Genomic DNA, 23,800 nt, shown 5'->3' on the forward strand with positions numbered 1-23,800 from the left:
TGGAGGCTAAACTTCCCATGGAGAAGCGGCTGTGTTTTCAGTCTGTTTCTGATGTTTTGGTGGCTCAGATGGAACTTCCCCGGAGAAGACAACTCAGTGCTCACGAGTTATCCCTCCGTTCTCTCTGCGGCAGCCACCCCGGGGCCGCACAGCGCCTACCCACAGCACCCACCCCTCAGTAAACACACACACTCACAGCCTCAGGAAGCCCAAGTTCACGTCCTCGTCGCTGTGCATGGGCAGGTTCTGCCGCTTCGTCTGTCGCTGGGGAGCACTGCTCCCCGGGGGAGCAGGGGGACGGCACTGTAAACATGACTTCTTGGCCTGGTGGTGGCAAGGCTGTGTGTCTGGGGTGCTGCCCGGGGACAGCGCTGAGGTAGATCGGGAAGTGCCCCCCGAGCCCTTGTCCACCGAGTTTGTGGGACTCGCGCTGCTGACGGAGGAGTAGCCCGAGGTTGTGCTGTCCTTGCTGGGCTCCTTCCTGCTGCAGAGAAGGGGCCTGGGCCCTAGGGTTGGGGGTGTCTGGGGGCCTGGCGCCTGGTGGCCCTTTCCCTCTGGGCAGGCCTCCTCATCGCTTGATTCCTGGCAGCAGTGCTGTTCTGGGTTCAGGTAGACTACGGTGACATCGAGGACCCCACTAGGAGCGGTCACTGTGAGGAATGTCAGGGGGAAGAGAGAGGTCATGCACAACCTAAGCATCCCAGGTGACGCTCTGTCCAGTGAGGAGGACCCAGGGCATCCAGGCTCCAGCTCTTGGCCAGCACAGTTTAAAATGTCCTGTGCCAGGCCACACATCCCAGGCCTGGCTTAGCTCCTTGTATGATCAGGTGAGAGCTGTGGGTGACCTGCCTTTCTCAGCTCGGAAGGCTGCCTGCCCCAGGGCTGAGAGTGACGGGAGGTGACAAGGCACTGGCCACCTACCAACTCAGTGCAGCCTGTGGGGGGCCACACCTGTGTCCTAGAAAGAGTTCACCAAAGCCGGGCATTGTGGCACACACCTGTAATTCTAGTACTTGAGAGGCTGAGACAGGAGGAGCACGGGTGTGAGGCCAGCCTCAGCATTTAGCAAGATCTCATTTCGAAATGAAGAAATTAAAAGTACCAAGCATGGTGGTGCATGCTGGTAATACCAGTCCTAGGGAAGCTTCGGCAAAAGGATTGCAGGATGGAGGCCAGCCTTGGCAACTTAGACCAACTCAAAATAAAAAACAACACCGGGCATGGTGGCGCACACTTGTAATCCCAGTATTTGGGAGGCTGAGACAAGAGGATCCGTGTTTATGGCCAGCTTCAGCTACTTAGAGAGGCCTTGTACAACTTAGTGAGACTCTGTTTCAAAATGAAGAGAAAAATATAGGGCCGGGGGTGTAGCTGGAAGGTAGAATGCCCCTGGGTTCAATCCCCACCACCACACACACACAAAAAGGAATAAAAATCGGGCTGGGGTATAGCTCAGAGGTAGAATGCCCCTTGGCCCCATCCCTAGCACCACAAATATAAATATATATATATATAAAATAAGGTAGAGCTGGGTGTGGTAACAGATGCCTATAATCCTAGTAGTTAGGAGGCAGACACAGGATGATCGTAGATTTGAGGATAGCCTCAGCAAGTAGTGAGACTCTCATCAACCTAGTGAGACCCTGTTTAAAAAAAAAGGTGGGGGGAGGGCTGGAGGCATAGCTTGGAGGTAGAATGCCTCTGTGTTCAATCCCCAGATCCAAAAAATAAGGGCTGCCAGTATACTTCAGAAGTAGAATGCCCTGGGTTCAGTCAGTCTCCAGTACCAAAAAGAAGGAAGAACTAATCGGGAACTCTGTAGAGGGGCTCTGTCAGGCCTTCAACGAATAGATCCAGCTGGGACTGAGCCCAGGTTGGCCTAAATCAAGTCTCTCTCTGGCCCACCCCACCCGGAGTGCCTCCACTCCCATGGCCCGTCTGGACACGCTCCCCGGCAGACAGGGACATGGCACCAGCCGGCCCGGCCTCCACCACGAGGGGCCTCCTACACGGCGGCCTCAGCTGCATGGCCCCGGACTCACCGTCGCCCTCCTTCTCGCCCTCACTCTCCTGGTCGCCCTCGTAGCCAGAGCAGCAGTCCAGGCTCCAGTCCAGGAAGCTTCCCAGCAGGGTCTCCTCCTGGCTGGACAGCTCTGCGGTGGGGGTGGTGACAAAGCTGCCCCTGTCCTCCTGGAGGCTGTTCTCCCGCTTCCTGTGAGGCAGGAGAGCCAGAGAGCCCCAGTCACGGGCAGCAGTGCTGGAGGACAGAGCGGCCCTCACAGCCGCCTCCAACACCTGCAGGCCCTGGCAAGCGCACAGGTCAGACACGCCAGTGAGGCCAGAACTGAGCAAGCCCGAGGGAAGGGTCCCTCTGGTGTGCGAGTGGATCCCGCTCACCCCAGTCGGCTGTGGGGCGCGGGGCCCACCACAATGCCACTCTTCAGGGTGCAGGTTAACAAGACAAAGGCAGCTGTGGCACCTGGCGAAGACTGCCCGGAACAGCCTCTCCTTGTGCAGTGGCGACAGGCAGCCCACTGGGCCAGGCCTGGGGAGAGGCTGCTGCCCACTGAGCACTGCTCACTGAACTCAAGGGTGGTGGGGCCACCCTAGTGTCACTGGGGGGGTCTCTCCTGGAAGTCTACCGTGGGGGACTGGGCACACGGCAACAGCTGAGGACCACCTCTCGAAGCCCAGGTATGTGCATCTGTCTGGGCTTTCCCTGCATTCAGTGGAAGGCACTGGGGTGCACCTCGGGGAGGGAGGAGCAGGACCAGGTGCCCAGTCGGCTATGGAGCTGCTGCTGCTATAGGGCTCCCCAGGAGCTCAGGGCCTGTGGCCAGTGCCTGTTCCCCGCAGAACACTCACACAGGTGGCCCTGCACTTTGACAGCGATGGCCCAGCCACCCAGTGTCTGCCCTCAGGAAGCGCAAGGGTGCACAGGGTACTGAGACCTCAGGGAGGCAGGGCGGGCAGCACATTTGGGGTTTGTAAGATCAATAGGAGTCCTTCCAGTGGGTAAGATGGAGAGGAGAAGTTATTTCAGGAGGCCCCGCTGAAACACTGACAGGAGACGGGGGGAGATGGGGATAGACACAGGCAAAGGGGAAGGATGGGGCGGGAGAGCAGTGACCAGGACAGTGCTCAGTGACACCAGGTGGGAGTAGCTGCGGCCTCCCAGGGCAGAGCAGCGCCGGGACCCACATGCTCAGGACCGTCTTTCCTCAAAGCAAGCCTTCCAGAAAGCAGAGGCCTGGCCAGGAGCAGGGGCACAGCGGGCTGGAAGCAGCCTGGCTGGAGCCCAGGTCCCTTTTCCACAGGGGCTGCAGCTTCTCTGCATGAGCATCAGGAGCCCCTGACAGCACGTGGGGCCGGCACCCTGTCACACAGCCACAAGCCAGTCCCACTCACCGCTTGGTCCTCCTCCCAGAGGGAGAGCTGAGGAAGGCATGGATCTCTCCTGAGCTGAGGAAGGACGGGGGCTCCGGGCTCTCCTGTCTCACCCCCAATGCTGCACACAGCTGGCCGTAGCTCAGCACCTGAGGGAGGCCGGAGCGGGTGAGTACAGAGGCCCTGGGGGGCGGCGGGGCACTGAGGGCTGTGAACCTCCTCCCTTAGACACCCAGGCGACAGGAAAGGGGAGGCACCTCTTCCTGGCTGATTTCTTCATAACGCTTGTCCTCAAATCGCTGCTTCACAGCGGTCAGGGAAACTTGCCTGTAGTCCTTGGGGGCATCATCGTGGAAGCTGGAAGCAGGAACAGAGGCAGCCCATGAGCAAGCCCCACCCCAATTTTGGTGGAACTCCCTGAACAGAGGGGACAAAAAGCAGCCAGATATGAGGGCTGCAAACAGTGGGGTCACTGGGAACACAGCCTGGCAGCTCCTCAGATGGCTAAACTGGGTTTCTCTAAGAAACTGTTCTACTCCTAGGGAGATGTACCCAAAGGGAATGAGACTATATACATGCAGAAGCCTGCACAAGCTGGGGTGGCGCACGCCTGTGATCCTAGCACTTGGGAGGCTGAGACAGGGGCATCATTATTTGTGGACAGCCTCAGCTACTTATGAGGCCCTTTGCAACTCAGTGAGACCCTGTTTCAAAGTAAAGAATAAAAAATAGGTCTGAGGGTGTAGCTTGAAGGTAAAATGCCCCTGGGTTCCATTCCCAGTACCACAAAAATAAAATAAAATATAAAAAGAAACAAAAAGGGCTGAGGGTATAGATCAGAGGTAGAATGACCCTGGGTTCAATCCTCAGTACCAAAACCCCCAAACCAAACAAGAAAAAGAAGCAACTCCCTTAGGGGCAAAATAAACACATCCCAGCACTTCTGATGGTCTGGGTCAGGCGACAGTTTGTGCTCCTTGGAGAGCAAAAGGGGGGAGGTAGAGTCAGACACGCGACTCTTCAACTGTCACCTGGTTTGTCCTCAGTCAGCCACAGGGCCTGGGCAGCAGTGAGGAGGGAGGAGGAAGGCAGGCGGGCAGGAAGAGCGCCCAGAGGGATGGGGCTGCTCTGGAGAGGGGTGTGTGTGTGTGTGTGTGTGTGTGTGTGTGTGTGTGTGTGTGTTACTGTGGATTGAACTCAGGGGGATTCTATCTCTGAGCTACACTCCCAGCCCTATTTACACACACACACACACACACACACACACACACACACACACACATATTTTCTTTCAGTCCTAGAGATGGAACCCAGGGACATTCTACCTCCGAGCTACACCCCCAGCCATATTTTTTTATTCTTTATTTTGAAAAAGGGTCTCAGAGTTGCAAAGGGCCTCACTAAGTAGCTGAGGCTGGCTGCGAACCTGTGATCCTCTGGTCTCAGCCTCCCAAATGCTGGGATTACAAGCGTGCGCCACCTGCCAGGCTCCTATTTTATTTTTGAAACAGGGTCTAAGTTTCTGAGGCTGAACTTAAATCTGCGATCTTCCTGTTTCGGCCTCCCAAGTACTGAGATTGCAGGCGTGAACCACCATGCCTGGGACGCTCTAGAGTGCTGATCTAAGAAGGAACATGTTCTGAAGTGGCTGCCTTGGCACTCCAGGGGCAGCCAGCAGAATGACCAGATGCCAAGGAGGGCGGGCATGTGTGGAGGTCACGGGACCGAGAGCTGCCAGGCTGAGGGATGAAGGAGAGGCACACAGGGCTGATCCTGGCTGGCCTCCTGGGTGACCGGGCCTCGCCCACAAACACCAAGCACAGCCTATGGTGGGGGCAGCAGCCGGCTTGGGCAGGCTGGCAAGGCGGCCTGGGGGCAAGGCTCAGTGTGGTGTGGACCCTGCAAGTGGCTAAGTCCCCCCCAGAGGGAAAGTAAGGAGTGGGAGAAAGCCAGAATGACCTGGCCCACTTGGGTCAGGAGAACCAGGCTGAGGCAGTGCGCCCTAGAGGAGGAAGACAGGAGGCGAGGGGGCTGAGAGGAAGGGGAGTAGGAGGAGGCTGAGAAGGCAGAGGGAGGCAGTCATAGCTGGACGCAAACTGAGCCCACGTGCCCCACCACCCCGCACTCCCAGCAGCAGCCCGCGGCCAGCACTGGCCCTGGCACGACCCCGGCACGGCCCCCTCTGGGGACCTGGAAGCCCACATCCCCTTAGCATGCTTCCTTTGGGGAAACCCTGTCCCACCAGCAGCCCCCACCCCGCCCCGCTCTCTCCTGTCTCCATCACCGTCTGATGGGCCAGCCTCCACCAGCTGGGCCTGGCAGGGTGGAGGGAGCGCCGGAGAGCAGGAGGAGGTGGGGAGGCAGTGCAGGGGCCAGACGTCAGACACAGAAGGGAGGAGCGGGTGCAGCAGACAGGCAGATGGGAGGGACCGGCCATCAGGGCATCTTTCCTTGTGGGCCTCCACTTCTTTGAGAAGATGGGCTCAAAGTGAAAAATGAGCCAAACGAGGAGCGCAGCTCTGGGGCTGTAAGATGTCGACTCTGAGGAAGACTTTCCGTGCATGAAACGCACTTTGGGAAAATGTGTGTTGACCAGCGGCTGCCAAGCCAAGAGGCAAAGGCCTCGATGGCACCCAGGCCGCCCTTCCTCACTCCGGCAAAGTCGACGGAAGGACGCGTTGCTTCAGACTCACCACTTTTTGTGAAGGCTCAAGACGCAGGGCACGAGGTCTTCGTGGGAGAAGCCAGTGAGGTCCCACAAGCGAGTGGTCCAGGGCTGTGCTGGGAGGAAAGCAGGTTGGGATACCATGCCGGCCGCCTGGCCACTTCCACCCACAACTAACTGCTGGCTGAATTCTAGGTTCCTGCAGCTCAGGGCTATAGTCCCCTTAAAAGGGCTCTGATGAGACCCTGAACTGAATGTGTACACTGGCTGTCAAAAATTGGAAAATAAGCCGGGCATGGTGACACACACTTATAATCCCAGTACTTGGGAGACAGAGACAGAAGGATCACACAGGTTTGAAACCAGCTTCAGCTACTTAGTGAGGCTCTCAGCAACATAGACTGTTTCCAAAAAAAATATAAAATAGGTCTGGGAGTATAGCTGCCCAGAGGTAGAAGACCCCTGGGTTCCACCCTCAGTACCAAAAAAAAAAAAAAAAAAAAAAAAAAAAAAAAAAAATCTGGAAAATAAGCCAGGCACGGTGACACATGCTTTATAATCCCAGCATTCGGGAGGCTGAGACTGGAGGATTACGGTTTGCAGACAGCCTCAGCTACTTAGTGAGGCCCTCCACAACTTACTGAGACCCGGTTTCAAAATAAAAACTGGGCAGGGGGTAGCTGGGCGTGGTGGCACACGCTTGTAATCCCTGCGCCTAGGAGGCAGAGACAGGAGGATCGCGCAGGTTCGAAGCCAAATGCGCGCGCTGGCTTAGGAGACCCTGTTTCCAAATAAAAATGTAAAAATAGGTCTGGGAGTGTAGCCTGGAGGTAGAAGGGCTTCCAGGAACCCCACCACCAAAAAAAAAAAAAAAAAAGAATAGGGCAGGGGGTATAGCTCAGAGGTCAAATGCCCCTGGGTTCCATCCCCAGACCTGTAAAATACATAAATAAATAAGTAAATAAATAAATAAATAATAAAAAGACTAAATAAATAAGGCTAGTAGTATAGCTCGGATGTAGAAGGCCCCTGGGTTCCATCCCAGTACTGGAAAAAAAAAAAAAAAAAAAAGGAAAATAGCCAGGCCCAGTGGTGTGTGCCTGTAATCCCAGTACTTGAGAGGCTGAGACAGGAGGATGGCAAGTTTGAGGGCAGCCTCAGCAAGTAGTAAGAATCTCATCAAACTGGAGAGACCCTGTTTCAAAGTAAAAACCAAATAGGGCTGGAGTGTAACTCAGAGGAAGAATGCCCAGGTTCAATCTAGGAACACAAAAGAAAGAAAAGTATGATACTGAGGCTAGACTGGGCTTTCACTCCCACCTCTAAGTTGCCTTTGGTCCCTCTCTAGCATGGACGGCAACATGTTTCTGTTTGCCCCTCCACCCACCCTACAAGAACTTCCCGACACCGGGAACCCCCAGGAGGGGCTGCTCCTTACTCTGCCCGTGCGTCAGTCTGGCCAGCAGCAGGGCCGCAGAGGCCAGGTGGGCCGGGGCGTAGGCAGACAGGCTCGTGTGCAGCAGAGACAGCTCGCAGAGGAAGCTGCACAGGTGCTGGGTTCTCGGTGCTATGGGCACCAACGTCAGCAGGACCTCTTTGTAATCAACCACAGTGGGGATCTGGGCAGAAGGGGAGGTGGGCATAAGGTCACCTCTGGCAGCAGCACACCCAGGCCCAGCCCAGTGGGGCCCAGGTGATCCTGCTGATGCCTGAGCTCAACCTGGCCCATAACTTTGGGAGGCGCAGATGTGAGTGGCCCTCAAGCACCTTCCACTTCAGGAAGACTAGACAGCCTCGGCTCTTCTCACCCTCCCCTGGCCTCAAGTGGGCAACAATCCTAACTCAGTAGGAAAGAGAAAACCCCACTTACTCGAATCTTCCCCTCCAGGGCGGAGACGACCTCTCCCATCATCCTCACCAGGTCCTCATACTTGTAGGTGTTGTCTGTGAGCCACACGGCCTCTCGGATTGTCAGGATTTCTTTGCTGATAAACCTGGCACAGGAGATGAGGTCTCAACCTCGGGCCCACTTCCTGAGGGCTGGGTAAGGCCCAGTCTCAGAGAACATGATGGCTTCGGTGAGACAAGGAAACTCTGTAATGCCCCAGCTGCCTAAGGCTGACAGGGCACGTTAGGCTGTCAGAGGTGCTGGAAGGAGGGATTTTTTTTTGGTGTGTGTGTGTGTGGTACTGGGGATGGAACCCAGGGGCTTTCTACTTCTGGGCTATACTCCCAGACCGATGTTTTAATATTTGGAAACAGGGTCTCACTAAGTTGCTGAGAGCCTCACTAAGTAGCTGAGGCTGGCTTCGAGCCTGTGTGATCCTCCTGTCTCAGCCTCCTAAGCGCGGGGATTACAAGCGTGCGCCACCACGCCCAGCTCTGGAAGGAGGGATTCAAGCCTGAATGTCGAGGCTGTGTTGGAGAGGCAGGGCAAAGGCAGACACAATGTTTCTACAAAAGGCCCCATTCAGTTCTCTTAACAACCTTAGAGGAGATCTGCCCTACTTATTCTTTTCCCCCATCACTGGGGCTTAGACACAGTGTGCGATGCAGGCACTTGGCCCTGAGCAAGATCCCTAACCCCACCTTTGACGGCGCCTGCAAGTGAGCATGAAGGACTTAAATCCAGATGGGTGAGCCACGGAACCAAGAGTTGGAGACAGAGTCCAGAGGCTGTCTGAAGGTCTGTACAAAGCATGGTGCCTGGACACAGGCATCCCAAATGTCTGAAGCAAGTGGGCACCCTGTTCCGTACCACCTGCCAGTGCCAACTACCAGGGCACATGCCGCTCCAGCAGCCCCGAAGATGCCTTCCTCCACACGAGTGGCCCAGGGCCAAGTCTGCTCACTGTTCTGTCCTAGGACTCTGTAGTCTGCACAGTGTGTGTGTGTTTGCTGGAGATTGAACCTTAGAGGCATTCTAACTCTAAGCTACAGCCTCCCAGCCCTCCATTATTTTTTATTTTGAAACTGAGTCAGCCAGGTGTGGTGGCACACGCTTGTAATAAAAGTACTTGGGAGACAGGAGGATCACAGGTTTGAAACCAGCCTCGGTAATTTACTGAGGCTTTCAGCAACTTAGTACGACCCTGTTTCCAAATACTAGGTCTAAGGGTATAGCCCGGAGTTAGAAGGCACCTGCGTTCTATCCTTAGTAGCATCAGGGGAAGAATGAATAAAATAGGGTCTTGCTAAGTTGCTAAGGTCCTCACTAAGCTGCTGAGGATGGCTTCAAACCTGCGATCCTCCTGTCTCAGCCTCACAAGTTCTGGGGTTAGGTGTGCGGCACCTTGCCCATCTGGTCTACACATGTGTCATCAGTTTGATAATGAGGACAAGTTTCATAATGGGATGGGAACAATACCTGCTGGTGTTAAGGCCACAAATGCCAGAAAGAGGTGGCCCGAGGAGAATCCTGCACTGAGGCCCATGGTAGCTTTGGGGAGCGGAGCAAGGAGCAGAGCTGGGCACCTCCGCCTTCCCAGCCTTCTGAAGCAGTTACTATCTGCTTGTCCACGGCCCAGTGACTCGATCTTAGGCTGCAATGATGTAACTGTGCAGCTAGGTCCAGGGAGGCAGCAGCCCCGCCTGCTCGGCCTCTCTGCTCTGAGACCTGGGAGCTGGATTCAGGTCCAAGAGCACATCTGAAGAGGACTCTGGGCAGTGTGTGGCAGGGGCTGCTCGCTGACCTTGGACCCAGCCCCTCTCCGTCTGTGCAATGACTGAGCAAGCACAGGGCCACCTAAAGGGACTAGGGTCCCCCAGGGGCCAGCTGTGGACCTGTGAGGGAGCTGGGATGGGAGGCAGACCTGTAGGCTACAGCGGTGGGTGGTCATGGGGACGAGGGCAGCCTCTAGGGGTGACAGAGAGTAAGACAGGGCTGCCATTCCCCCATGACCCCAAGAAACAAAAACAAACAAAAAACCCCATCCCAGTACGCAATTTCTTAGGGGAAATGGCAGACAGTACAGAAAATGTGTGATTTAGGAAAACAAGAAAATATAAAATGCATGGTAAGAGTTGCCTTCTACATTGCTCCCAAAGGCAAAACAAGGGTGATGGGGTCTGGTTAAAGGCAGGCAGGTGAGGGTGAAATGCAGAGCACTCCCGTCGGAGGAGTCAGAGCTGCCAGGCAGCAGGCGACTGGGTGGGGATGCACCCCGCCAGAGTGACGTCCAAGGCAGGACCGGGCTCCACCAAGGTGTCAGTAGGGGAGGAGACCCACTGAGCCCAGAACTGGGGGAACCCTCACAGCACAAACTTAAGAACTTGACCTGAGATGTGGTTCTTCCTCGGATTCCTGAGGACATGGGCGGCCAACTCCCGGGCACTGTTGCCTTCAGGAGCCAGGGAGCCTGGTCCAGCTCATGCCGGGATGAGCTGGCTGATGGCACGTGCCCTGCACAAGGGCCACCACATGCTGAGGGTCAATCCTGTCATCCCCACGTGTGGAAGACACTCAGCTTGTACCTCAAGACTCATTTCCTTAAAACCATCAGCACAGGATGGACAGGGGTCCCCTGAACCCAGAAGGGGCCAGCACACACCAAGGCCAGCCTGGCTGGCTAGACTGTCTCCTCACCGGGTACAGATGACCATGCAGGCGATGCCCAGTAGCTGGAGCTTGTACCGAGGTACCAGCCTCCTGCGCAGGTAGCGGTCCACACACTCCACTGCCAGATGGAGGCACAGGCTTGTGAAGTCCTTCATGGTGGCGACCTCTACTAGCCAGTCGATCAGAATGTACCTGTGAGAGAGCACGACCCCTGAAAACTAGGGCAAGCTTCTCCATATGCCCATTTTTTTTTTTTTTTTGCATTACTGGGAATGGAACCCAGGGGCATTCTACCTCTGAACTACACCCCAGCCCTATTTTTTTTTTTTTTTTATTCTTTATTTTGAAACAGGGTCTCACTGAGTTGCAAAGGGCCTTACTAAGTAGCTGAGGCTGAAGCGTGATCCTCCAGTCTCAGCCTCCCAAATGCTGGGATTAAAGGGTGTGCCACCATACCTGGCTGGCCAAGACTCTTCTAAATAAAGGAGACACTTGTCTTAAAGCTGAGGGGACCAATCCAACAGAAAGCAAGAGACTGCAGAATGGCAATGAAGTGGGCTTTGCTAGAGGCAGGAGGAGCAGCTTCCAAGGCCAGCCGGCCAGAAGCATCTTCAGAGGTGGAGGGAAGGTGGGGCAGAGGTTGAGTCAGTGGAGGAGTGGGCGCATGGAGCAGCAAGACAAGCCTGTTTGCTCCCTGAAGGAAGAGCATGCAAGCACTAGGTACAGGAAGCTTAAACTGCTCAGGACTGAGACAGACGAGGTAACTCTGCTGGGCAGATGGACTTAACGAGTTTAATAATCTGAAGCTGGCTTGGTGGCGCACGCCTGCAATCCCAGCATTCGGGAGGCTGAGACGGGAGGGTCACAGTTCATGGACAGCCTCAGCTACTTAGTGAGGCCCTCTGCAACTTAATGAGACCCTGTTTCAAAATAAAGAATACAAGATAGGGCTGGGGGTGTAGCTCGAGGTAGAATGCCCCTGGGTTTCATCCCCAGATCCCCACACACACACACAAAAGTTTAATAATCTGATTTCTAAACTGAGTGTGGTGGTGCACCCCTGTAATCCCAGCTACTCAATTCAGAAGGTTGAGACAGGTTTGAGGCCAGCCTGGACAACTCAGTAAGACCCTAGCTCAAAAATAAGATTTTGCTGGGCATGGTGGCACATGTTTGTCATCCCAGTACTTGGGAGGCTGAGACGGGGGGAACCACAAATTTGTGGCCAGTCTCAGCTACTTAGTGAGGCCCTCCACAACTTAGTAAGACTCTATTTAAAAAATAGAGAATATGCCGGGAATGGTGGCACACACTTGTAATCCCAGCATTTGGGAGGCCGAGACAGGAGGATCACAGGTTCATGGACAGCCTCAGCTACTTAGTGAGGCCCTTTGCAACTCAGTGAGACTCTGTTTCAAAATAAAGAATTAAAAAAAAAAAACTGGTCTGGGGGTGTAGCTTGGAGGTAGAATGCCCCTGGGTTCAATCCCCAGCACCACATACACACACACACACACACACACACACACACACACACACACACACACACACAACAGGGCTGGGGGTATAGGTCAGAGGTAGAATGCCCCTAGATTCAATCCCCAGTACTGAAAAAAATAAAATTTAGCCAGGCATGGTGGCGCACGCTTATAATCCCAGTACTCGAGAGGCTGAGACAGGAGGAACACAGGTTCACGGCTAGCCTCAGCTACTTAGTGAGGCCCTTTGCAACCTAGACCCTGTTTTAAAGTAAAAAATAAAATAGGGCTGGGGATGAAGCTCAGAGGTAGGATGCCCCTGGGTTCAATCCCAAGCACCACAAAAAATTTTTAAAAAGGAAAATAAAAATTAAAAAGGGCTGGGGGGCTGGGCGTGGTGGCACACACTTGTAATCCCCGCGCTTAGGAGGCTGAGACAGGAGGACTGCACGGGTTCGAAGCCAGCCTCAGCTACTTAGTGAGGCTTTCAGCAACTTAGTGAGACCCTGTTTCCAAATAAAATATAAAAAAAGGTCTGGGGGTATAGCCCAGAGGTAGAAAGCCTCTGGGTTCCACCTCCAGTACCACCAAAAAAAAAAAAAAAAAAAAAGGGTTGGGGGTAGATCTTGGAAGTAGAATGGCTGAGTTCAATCACCAGTAGTACTACAAAAACAAACACACACACACACACACACACACACACACACACACACACACACACGCACTTCTAGTGGGTTAAAGGCACAACACCTCGCTGGCCATGGTAGGTGACTTAGCGTCGCTCTGCTACTGCGCCAGGCACTCGGCCTCAGAGCGCCTCACCTCATGGTGTCGTTGAGCCCCTTCTGCACGGAGAAGACCTGCTGCTTGCTGATGGCTTGGGAGGCCTGGAACAGCTGGCAGACCACCTCGTTGCAGGCTTTTGCTTCGAGTCCCAGCTGGTTCCCAGCCGCACAGGCTTTGGCTAGAGCTAGCTGAGGACAGAGGGACAAACGCACCATGAGCCCAAGGTCCTTAGCATTATTCTTTGAGTAATAGAGCACATGGCAAAACTTTTAAAAGGAACCAAAGGCAGCTGGTGAAATGTCAGCTGCCTTCCCTCCAGTGCAAGTCCTCAGCTGCTTTAAATCTCCTGCCTTTATTGTCAAAACTTGAAGTCTGTTTCTGTTCACCCCCCAGCTCTGCCCGGTAGCTGCTGGGGGGGTGCGGCTGCTGCAAATGACAAAAGCTGGCTGGGGCCTCAGACTTACCAGCTCCAGCGCCTGGGCTGTGTGTGCCCTCTGCACCCAGGCTTCCTCTTTCATGAACTGGTACATTTAAGTTCTCTGGGTCAGCACTTAGACACACCCGCCCAGCACCACTAAGATCTCAGACGGCCACCACCAACCATTTTTCTACATCTCCCTTTGGATTTTATAGGCTTTTTGTAACGTGTGTGTGTGTGTGTGTGTGTGTGTGTGTGCGCGCGCGCGCGCGCACGCGCACTTGTGATCATAGTATCCATTCATTTAATCTTCTTTGCCCACCTAACAGTAAGTGTTTCTTTCTTTCTTTTTTTGTGATACTGGGGTTCCTGGAAACCCTTCTACCTCCAGGATACACTCCCAGACCTATTTTCTTATTTTTATTTGGAAACAGGGTCTCTTACGCCAGCGCGGCTGGGCTTTGAACCTGCGCGATCCTCCTGTCTCCGCCTCCCAAGCGCGGGGTTTACGAGCGTGCCCTCCACGCCCGGCCCCAGCCCTTTTTGTACTGTTTGGAGCAGGATCTTGCTAGGCTGCTCAGTGTCTTGCTAAGTTGCTGAGGCTGGCCTTGAACCCACAACGCTCATGTCTCGGCTGCCCATGGCGATGCCTGGCTACACTTTATTTCGAGCATTTCTATTTTATGTCGTGGAACACCAGGCTGCTCTCCTGCTGACTCCACAGAGCAGCTGTGGAGTCTTCTGCTCCATTTGCCAACTGCTCTCTGAAAGGCCTGTGCTGCTTCTTTCATACCATCACTAACACTCTACCTCACCTTCACCAACAAAGACTGCTATTACTAAAAACAGCTGCTTCCAGGAGTTACTAGCTGTCTTCCCAAAAGCATACAGAGGCCGGTCGTGGTGGGCACGCTTGTAATCCCAGCATTCGGGAGGTGGAGACAAGAGGATTAGGTTTGCCGAAAGCCTCAGCTACTTAGTGAGGCCCTTCGCAACTCAGTGAGACCCTGTTTCAAAAATAAAAAGACTAAAAAAATAGGGCTGGGGCTGCAGCTTGGAGGTACAGTGCCCCTGGGTTCCATTCTGGGTACTGGAAAAAAAAAAGCATACAGAAGGAAAAAAAATAATTTATTTGCTTATGTAATTAATCATCGCCAAATATTATTTATTTATATATATTTTTTTGGTGGTACTGGGGTTCCTGGAAACCCTTCTACCTCCGGGCTACACTCCCAGACACCTATTTTTATATTTTTATTTGGAAACAGGGTCTCTTACGCCAGCAAGCCTGGCTTGAAACCTGTGTGATCCTCCTGTCTCTGCCTCCCAAGCGCGTGTGCCACCACACCCGGCTCCCCAAACATATATATATATTGGTGGTACTGGGGTTCCTGGAAACCCCTCTTCCTTCGGGCTATACTCCCAGACCTATTTTATACTTTTTTATTTGGAAACAGGGTCTCTTAAGCCAGTGCAGCTGGCTTCGAACCTGTGCGATCCTCCTGTCTCTTCCTCCCAAGCACAGGGATTACAAGCGTGGGCCACCACGCCCGGCTTCCCCAAATATTTTTTAAAGGTATATCTTAAGCCAGGCATAGCAACACACCCTTGTAACACCAGTACTTGGGAAGCTGAGACAGGAGATTGTGGGTTCTTAGCCAGCCTTAGCTACTTAGTGAGGCCCTCTGCAACTTACTGAGATCCTGTTTCAAAATAAAGAATACAACATAGGGCGAGGAGTACATCTTGGAGGCAAAATGCCCCTAGGTTCAATCCCCAGTACTGCAAAAATAAATAAATTATAAAAAAAGGTATACTAGTCGGGTGTGGTGGCACACACCTATAATCCCGGTACTCGGAAGTCTAAGGCAGAAGGATTTTATGTTTGAGTCTAGTCTCAGCAATTTAGCAAGGCCCTCCACAACTTATGAGACCCTGTTTCCAAATAAAAAAATAAAATATGCCAGGCGTGGTGGCACACGCTTGTAATCCCCGCACTTGGGAGGCGGAGACAGGAGGATCGCGCAGGTTCGAAGCCAGCCAAGCTGGTTTAGGAGACCCTGTTTCCAAAAAATAAAATAGGTCTGGGAGTGTAGCCCGGAGGTAAGAGGGCTTCCAGGAACCCCAGTACCACAACACACACACAAAAAGAATAAAATAAAATATAGGGCTGGGGGTATAGCTCGGAGGTAGAATGCCCCTGGGTTCCACCCCCAGTACCAAAAAATAAAATAAAATAAAATAAAATAAAATAAAATATGGCTGGGTATAGCTCAGAGGTAGAATGCCCCTGAAGAAGCATTTCTGGGCCCTTCCTGTGTTCTGAAGAGTTAAACTCCTTTAAAACTCTGCTCTTGGAACAATCTTACAATATTCCTCAGTCTCCTTTGTGGAGCCCAGACAGCCCTTCCCCAAGGCTACGTGGAGAAGGGCCAGCCCCCCAAGTCACCTGAGCTTCCCAGCAGCCTTTAGCAGCGTAGTCCCTGAGCTTCCGGAAGCTGTGGAGGCATCGTCCAGGATCTGACATCTGTCAATGGGAGAAAGTTGCCTTTATATGTGTCTTGGGCGACGCTCAGAACCGATCCACAGGGTTCTTAAATGTCTCCTGCCTCCTGCCTCACCCCCAGGCCTCCAGCCTTTCATCCCCCATACGTGGTGGTTGTTTTAGGGGATGCTAAGTGCAGCCTGCTGTCCGGTTGCTCCTGGTGGTCAAGAGGAGCTGTGAGGCCTCCCCGTTGCTGGCCTGTTGCCGACAGAGCCTAGTCCAAGGGCCAGTTTAAAGAATGCCTTTGGCCAATGTGCATCCTCCCTCCCAGACCCGCGTCCACTCACATCCGTCCTCCTGTCACTCTCCCACAGGAGATACGAGCTGGCCAAACACCCCTGATGAGCAGACTCTTCAAACAGGTCTCGGGCCTGCTTCCTCTTCTCTTCATCCTAGAGGGAGTGAAGCCAAGCACAGCTGGTTCTTTTCTTATCCTCTACTCGATGCTAAGTCGTCCTCTGCCACCCTCTTCCCCCTCCATGTACCTAAGCTGTCACACTCTCTCCATCACTGCCAAGTGGAAGTGACTTCTGTAAAGATGCGGGTACCTGTAGGGCCGGACCCAAGCTTGGCCTCAGGGGCCCTGCCCTTCCTGGAGGCCGGCCTCAGGGGCCGGCCTACAGGCCCTGTGGCTTGGCTCTGGGCCACCCCCGGCTGGCCCTTCACACTTGCTGCCACAAGAAGGGCCCCCAACGCCTGGGCGGTGGTGCTGGTAGCTCTCGGACTCCCCCACCTCCTCACTCACCCTTGGCGTCCCTCCCTGAGACTTGCGCTGGAAGCCAGCACCTTTTCTAAGCCCGTGGCAAAGGCGGTTTACAGGCCACAAAGCCTGCGGACACCTCAAGAGCAGAGAGGTCTGCACCTGCGACGAGGCCCCCAGGGGCAGAGGCACCATCTGCTTAGCTCTTACGGGTCCTCTCTGCTCTGCCTCTTACCCTCCTCAGATACCTGGGCTCACTCTGTCCAGGCCCCGCAGGCCCTCGGCCTGGCTTCTGTGTTCACCTGGGACACCCCCTGGGGCAGCTTTTCAAGTACTTCCTGGATCCCAGGCCAACCCACGGGCAGGGAACAACTTCACTAACCTCAAAAAGGTTCAGTACTCTTCCCAGGCAGTGCAGGATGGAGGCTTTGTGAGTCTGAAAAAAAAGTGTGATTCTTCTGTAGAGAGGGGTACCCTTCCCAGCCCTGCCACCCCCCACCCCTGGCCGGGAACACTCTCTATTTCAGTCTTCAGCTCTGGCTGATTTATTTATTGTTTGTTTGTTTATTGTACTGGAGATTGAACCCAGAAGCATTCTACCTCTGAGCCACATCCCTAGCCCTTTCTTTTTCTTTCTTTCTTCCTTTCTTTTTTTTGTGGTACTGGGGATGAAACCTAGGGGGATTCTACCTCTGAGCTACACCCCCAACCCTATTTTTTTTTTTTTTGGAAACAGGAATGCCAGGCGTGGTGGCACATGCTTGTAATCCCCGCGCTTGGGAGGCTGAGACAGGAGGATCGCACAGGTTCAAAGACAGCCTCAGCTACTTAGTGAGGCTCTTAGCAACTTAGTGAGACCCTGTTTCTAAGTAAAATATAAAATAGGTCTGGGAGTATAGAAAGCCTCTGGGTTCCACCTCTAGTACCACCAAAAAAAGGGAAAAAAAAAAAAAAAAAAAAAAAAGAAACAGGATCTCTCTGAGTTGCAAAGGACCTCACTAAGTAGCTGAGGCTGTCTGCAAATCATCGTGATCCTCCGGTCTCAGCCTCCCAAATGCTGGGATTACAGTGTGGCCACCATGGCCAGTTTATTTTTTATTTTGAAACAAAGTCTCAGTAGGTTGCTGAGAGTCTCAGAGTCTAAGCTGCTGAGCCTGGCCATGAACCTGCGATCCTCCTGTCTCAGCCTCCCCAGTACTGGGATTACCAGTGTGCACCACCACGCCTGGCAGCCCTGGCTCATTTACGTAGCCTCAGTCCTGTGTTTCCAGCTGCCATAGGTACAACAAGAGCCCTGCTGCCCACCGCTGGCCCCGAGGTCTCCTCTCCTGCCAGATCAGTCCCAGACGCTTCCCTCACAGCACACTCCATTTTCTGCACCTCTGCTCCCTTCATCTTGCGACTTTACGGGGTCCAGAGTCTACCTCAGGGTTTCCTGTATCTGGGGACCCTGCAAGTGGACTTGCAGGTGCGGCCCTTGCCCGGACTTACTCTCTGCAGCTGGCACTCTGCCCTGAGGCTCTCATGGACCACAGCCTTGCAGCAGCTTCCAGACACTGACCAGGGCGGGCGGATGAAGAGCCAGATGAAGGGCGTGGCGCCCACATTCAGTCGCTCGGCCAGACTGAAGAAGCGAGAGGCCTTTAGGCCGTTTACTTCTGCGCGGGCCTCGTCTGATACAGACACTGCAGCACACGGAGCAGAACACGGGATGGAATGAGGAAAGCTTTCCAATCTTTTTGGGAAGTTTGAAAGCTGAAACCCACCGTGGTGCCAAGCAGCTGGCTTTAGGAGACAAGAGCCCTTTCCCCCAGTTCTGTTCTGGTCTAGACCAGGTCAGGTTGTCTTTGTAATCAGAGGCCCTGCTCGAGTCCTGGAAGCCTGGATTCTGACTACAGGGCAAGGTGCCCCCTTACAGAATTCTCAGCCCCACCCTCCCTTGCACCCGGAGGGCTGCTGCCTATCCTCCTGCTAGGGAGGGCTGGGGGAAGGGTTCTTCTGGGAAGAAAATGTTCTGAAATCACAGTGGCAATGGTTACACAACTTGGTGAAGATATTAAAAGCCACTGAATTGTTTGCTGGAGGTGCCTGACTTATGTCTGGGATCTGCTGTCTGATGGGAGAGTGGGGCAGGCCTGAGCTCTCCAGAGCCTGGAGGAGAAGCTGGCTCCTGGGCTCCATCAGTCCTGTCAGCTGGTCAAGGGCAAGGGCTATCTCTGGGTCAAGATACCAGATATTTTAGAAGCAGGAAAATGATAGGCTACACCATGATTATTATGTATTTTGGGAGCTGGGATAGCCCAGTCTGCGGGCTTGTTCCGTGGGGTAACTGAGCATATAAGAAGGAACTAAGAGAGCCCTGCACAAAGACTTTTTTTTTTTTGGTGAGTCTGGGAGTGGAACCAGGGGCACTTGACCTCTGAGCTACACCCACTGACCTATTTTTTATTCTTTATTTTGAAACAGGGTCTCACTAAATTGCAGAGGACCTCACTAAGTAGCTGAGGCTGTCTGCGAACAGTGGTCTCCGGTCTCAGCCTCCCGAATGCTGGGATGACAAGCGTGCCCACCACGCCCAGCCACAAAGACCTTTCAAGGAGGGATCCAAGTACAGGCTCTGACCCACCTCTGGCATGCACCATGGCGACCTGTAACACCCTGCGGAACTGGGCACAGTGACCTGGGCCTCTGGCTGAGTCCCACAGAGGACGGCCAACCAAGGAGAGGAGCTGGATTGCTGTCAGCTGGGCCAGGGTGGGAGCCTGGGGAAAGGCTGGTTCACCTCAGCAGCCCCCATTACGTGACCGCTCAGATCTGTTCTTTGCTGACCAAAATTCCAGGGCTTACTAAAACAAGAGGTGACTCTTTCAGAACCTGAGTCAAAGTATCAATGGGCCCCTCAAAAGGCAGCTCTGGACACTTGCTACTGAGAGGGGACAGTAGGCAGACCATCACATAAGCAAGAAAAGCAATTAAACTGCTAATGCGGAAAAGGTCTCTCAAAAGGGTCAAAGGCTCAGGTTTATCTCAAGTGCCAAGAACCACCGGGGCTGAGGACTTACAGCCTTCATTATAGAGGTAGGCGATGCCCAGCTTCACAGCAGCTTCAAAATTCCCCTTTTCAGCAGCCCTAAAACATTAAGAACATCAAACACCATACTATTCCACACTGCAAGGTTATGTGCCACCATGGCACTTGAAGCTGAGATACTTGTTTCCCACGTTAACTTTTTTTATGCAATGCAGTACAATATTATCCACTACATGCTATGACATAAACCTTGAAAACATTTTACTCAGTGAAAAGCCAGTTGCAGTAAGTCACATATTTTATCATTCCATTTACATGAAATGTCTAGAATAGGAAAATCCACAGAGACATAAAATAAAGCCAGGCACAGTGGCACAGGCCTGTAGTACTAGTACTTGGAAGGCTGAGACAGGAAGATCATAGGTTCGAAGCCAGCCTCAGCTGCTTAGTGAGGCTCTCAGCAACTTAGTGAGACCCTGTTTCCAAATAAAGTATAAAGACAGGTCTAGGAGTATAGCCCGGAGGTAGAAAAGCCCCTGGGTTTCACCCTCAGTACCACAAAAAAAAAAAAAAAAAAAAAAAAAAAAAAAAAAAAGCAAAGGATATAGCTCAGAGGTAGAATGCCCTGAATTCAATCCCCAGTACCAAAACAAGAAAAAAAGATTCCGAGCGGCCAAGGATTTGGGAGGTTGTAGGGATAGGGAAGGCAGGGGGAATGATTTTGCTTAGTTTTGTTGCTGAGGCTGACCTTGAACTTGAGATCTTCCTGCCTCAGCTTCCCGAGTAGCTGAGATAACAGGCATGTGCCACTGAGCTCAGCTCTGTTTGTTAAATGAGGACATCTGGGTGGAGGCACCAGGTTCTTATGGTAGCCTATGGAACCTTCAGTGCTTTTAGGTGGTGGGGCTCTTTGCTGGCACCTGGACTCAGGGACGGCAGGCCTGGTGCCCCCTGTAGCCCTCCCTCTGGGTCACAACTCTATAGTAGGTGAGTGAAATGAAACTGGGCTGAAAGCACATGGTTTTGAACAAAGGCAAAAACTGAGTAAACTTCCAGAGGCAGGTGACTCATGTGGGGATCACGTAGGACTAGGCTGGGGCAGGGAGGATGCTCTGGAAACACGGCAGGCCCGGCAGATGAGCAATGGGGTATTGCTGGCAGTGGTGTGGCTCAAGGCGTGAGGTCTACAGCCCTGGGTCCCTTCTCGAGAGAGAAGGCAATGTTGTGGGAGATGGTAACAAGAAAATAGATTGCTTCCTTTTCCTTTCCTTTCTTTCTTTCTTTTCTGGTACTAGGAATTGAACCCAGGGGCATTCTACATGGCCCTTTTTATTTTGAAACAGGGTCTAAGTTGCTGGGGGTCTTGCTAAGCTGCTGGCGCTGGTCTCAAACCTAGGATCTTCCTGTCTCAGCTTCCCAAGTACTGGAATACAGGCATGTGCCACCATGTCCAGCTTAGGAAAATAGTTTCTAAGTCAGGTCTTAGGACACAGGCTGGCACACCAAGAGGCCCAGAGGCAGGAGAAAACAGCCATCCATTCACAAGTGCACAGTTACCTTTCAAAGAGCTTCAGGTTCTTTGGAGAAGGCCACAGTTCCTGGAAGCTGGCGCAAGCCCACACACTGGCATGGTTGTCCACCAGGTACTTCAGGTGAGAGTGCACCTGCATAGCAATGCAAGGAAGGGCAGGTTACCGAGGGGCCCCAGAGCCCTGCTCTCATAGGCTCTTGAAGACAGGACACAGACACAGGGCATCCTGTCTCCCTCTAATCCCAAGAGGTAAAGAATGTCGTCTCTCCATGTAAAAGTAACGCTGCTTTGCAGAGAGAACAGAACCAAGAAATGAGATTCTCTGAAGTTCTATTGGGGGATGGCAAGAATGCTTAAGCACCATCTAGTCTGGGGAAACCAATTCTAAATGGCAGCAGGCAGGACAGAAATCTCTCTTGTGCTTCTCTGCCTAGGGCCTTGCTAGTGGGAGCGTGGCCTGAAGTCTGCTCATAGGGACTCAAGGAAAAGACTCATCCCCATGGTGGGAGCCTCAGGAAGGATCTAAAGCCTCTGGACAGGAAATACCCAGGCCAGGATGCTGAGCACAGGTGGGCTTTTCTTTCTCTTTTTTTTCTTTTTTTTTGAGGGTCTGGGGATGGAACCCAGGGGCATTCTACCTTCAAGCTATACCCCCAGCCCTATTTTTTTATTATTTATTTTGAAACAGGGTCTCACTGAGTTGCAGAGGGACTACTAAGTAGTTGAGGCTGTCCCTGAACTATGATCCTCCTGTCCCAGCCTCCCAAAGTGCGCCACCACGCCCAGCTCAGGCGAGCATTTTAAATGCTCAAGGTTCCACTGCTATTGGGAATCAGTACCCCTTGGGTTCCCGAGGTGGATTATAAACACAATGGAGTCAGGAGATGGGTTCTTGTTGGAATTTTCCTGTTAACTTGCCATATGCCCTCAGATAAATCATTTATTTATGTTTTATGTTTTGCAGTACTAGAGATGGAACCCAGAGGCATTCTACCTCCAAGCTACACCCCCAGCCCTATTTTTTATTCTTTACTTTGAGACAGGGCCTCACTGAGTTGCAGAGGGCCTCGCTAAGTGGTAGCCGAGGCTGTCCGTGAACCACGATCCTCCTGTCTCAGCCTCCCGAGTGCTGGGATGACAAGCGTGCCCACCACGGCTCCCTGGATAAATTATTTAAAGTGAGGCTGTAGTTCCAAAGTAACTCCTAGAGTCCATCTCAGCATTGATGTCAGATGGGATTTGTCTTTATATTTTTATTCTTTCTAATGTGATCATATTCACAGAACCTGAATTTTGCTGCCATAAAGGCGTACTTTCTCTGTTGGCATGAACAGTGCAGTGAATGCAGCCAGACCTTAGTGTGCTATTCCCATTCTAAGACATTTTCAAACATCCACTGACAAGGTTCCCTTTGCCTTCTTCTGTAGCCAAGGTTTTGTCCCAACATTTAAGAATACACGAATGCTAGGACAGGTATTGCGCTCATCTGGACTTACAGCTCGGACAGCAAGGATGTCTCCAACAGAAAGCCATTTCAGGATGTGAAAGAGCACATCTTCTGGAAGACTCAGGATGCTGAGGTTTCGGGGTCTCCTCCTTATTCTTCGCTTGGTGGGGTAACAGAAACACTTGGCACACCTACAGTGAATCACTTGAGAGGAAAATGTCTCAATGAGATGAGAAGTTACATCTGAAGATGATATAACAGTTACTGCCCCCGAATCACAAAAAAAGAAATTAAGCAGTTCCAAACCAAGGTTAAGTAAAGCAGGAGCCTCACAGAAGACATCACCATTCCCTGAATATCCAACAAATATTCTAGATGAGCAGCAGGTCTCATATCACTTGGCTACTGTAAACGTTCGGATCCTCAGCCTACATGACAGCCAGGAAGGGGAAGTGACCCACACTCATGGAGTTTCTCCTCAAATTTCACTACCAGGCAAGCCCCTCCAATGCCTGTCAGACGTCTCTGCTGGCCTTCTGCACACCTTACTGAAAACCACAATGTTCACAAAGGATCTGTGGGTTCGTAAAGCCTGGTTTCGGAACCCAAATTCAAAGCACCAGCCCTGCAGGGAAACAAAAACCTTGGAGGTGAGGCCAGGCCAGTACCTGTCTAAGCCTCAGCTCTGCAGATGTCAGAGCTGCTCAACCCAAGCCTCAGGGCCCTCTGTAAAATGGGGCATTGGCAGGAACTTAGGAAGGTTGTGTGGATCCCAGCACAAGGCCAAGATTCACACAGACTAAAACGTTAAAGGTGAGACGATAGGCCCCAGGCCACCCAGGCATGCTCCTCAGATAAGCTCTCTCTCCCCTCTGTCCAGAGTGGGCTATTTCAACTTCTACCCCAGCAACCCTTTCCTCATTCTAGGCAGATGACTTTACTCCTTATTTCAAAAGAAAATGGAAGCCGTTAGAGAGGAACCTTAGGATCCTGTCTCCCCATCTACAAATTTACCTTCCTAGCTATTCTTCAGGACTTCTCTAGCAATTGCCCCTTGCCCTCTTCCTGTCAATAACTAAATATATTGCAAAAGCCAAACATATGCCCAGGGCGACTGATTCTTCAGATTATGCTGATTTTGCCAGGGTCTCCGTTCGCTTGCTCTACAACAGACACTTGAAAGTGTTTAAAAACTCGATAATCACAACTGAAGTCGCAGCCCTGTCCACCGAGCCCTCTAAGCGCCCAGGTGCG

General features: G+C 52.6%; 1 protein-coding gene across 1 annotated transcript; it reads right to left on the reverse strand.

The window, feature by feature from the left end:
* Positions 1-192: 192 nt before the first annotated feature.
* Positions 193-23,013, reverse strand: CCNF (cyclin F; the record flags this gene model as incomplete). The annotated part of the gene is made up of 17 exons (XM_080703996.1): positions 193-650; positions 2,043-2,212; positions 3,409-3,536; positions 3,645-3,744; positions 6,081-6,168; positions 7,491-7,671; positions 7,923-8,046; positions 10,638-10,802; positions 12,911-13,062; positions 15,742-15,819; positions 16,125-16,229; positions 16,920-16,973; positions 18,029-18,222; positions 19,600-19,667; positions 21,126-21,232; positions 22,596-22,750; positions 23,010-23,013. The coding sequence occupies 17 exons, from the start codon at positions 23,011-23,013 to the stop codon at positions 193-195; spliced, it is 2,331 nt and encodes a 776-aa protein (XP_080560122.1).
* Between the last annotated feature and the right edge of the window lie 787 nt (positions 23,014-23,800).

The sequence above is a fragment of the Muscardinus avellanarius genome, assembly GCF_963383645.1.
Source record: "Muscardinus avellanarius genome assembly, chromosome: 10".
NCBI lineage: Eukaryota > Metazoa > Chordata > Mammalia > Rodentia > Gliridae > Muscardinus > Muscardinus avellanarius.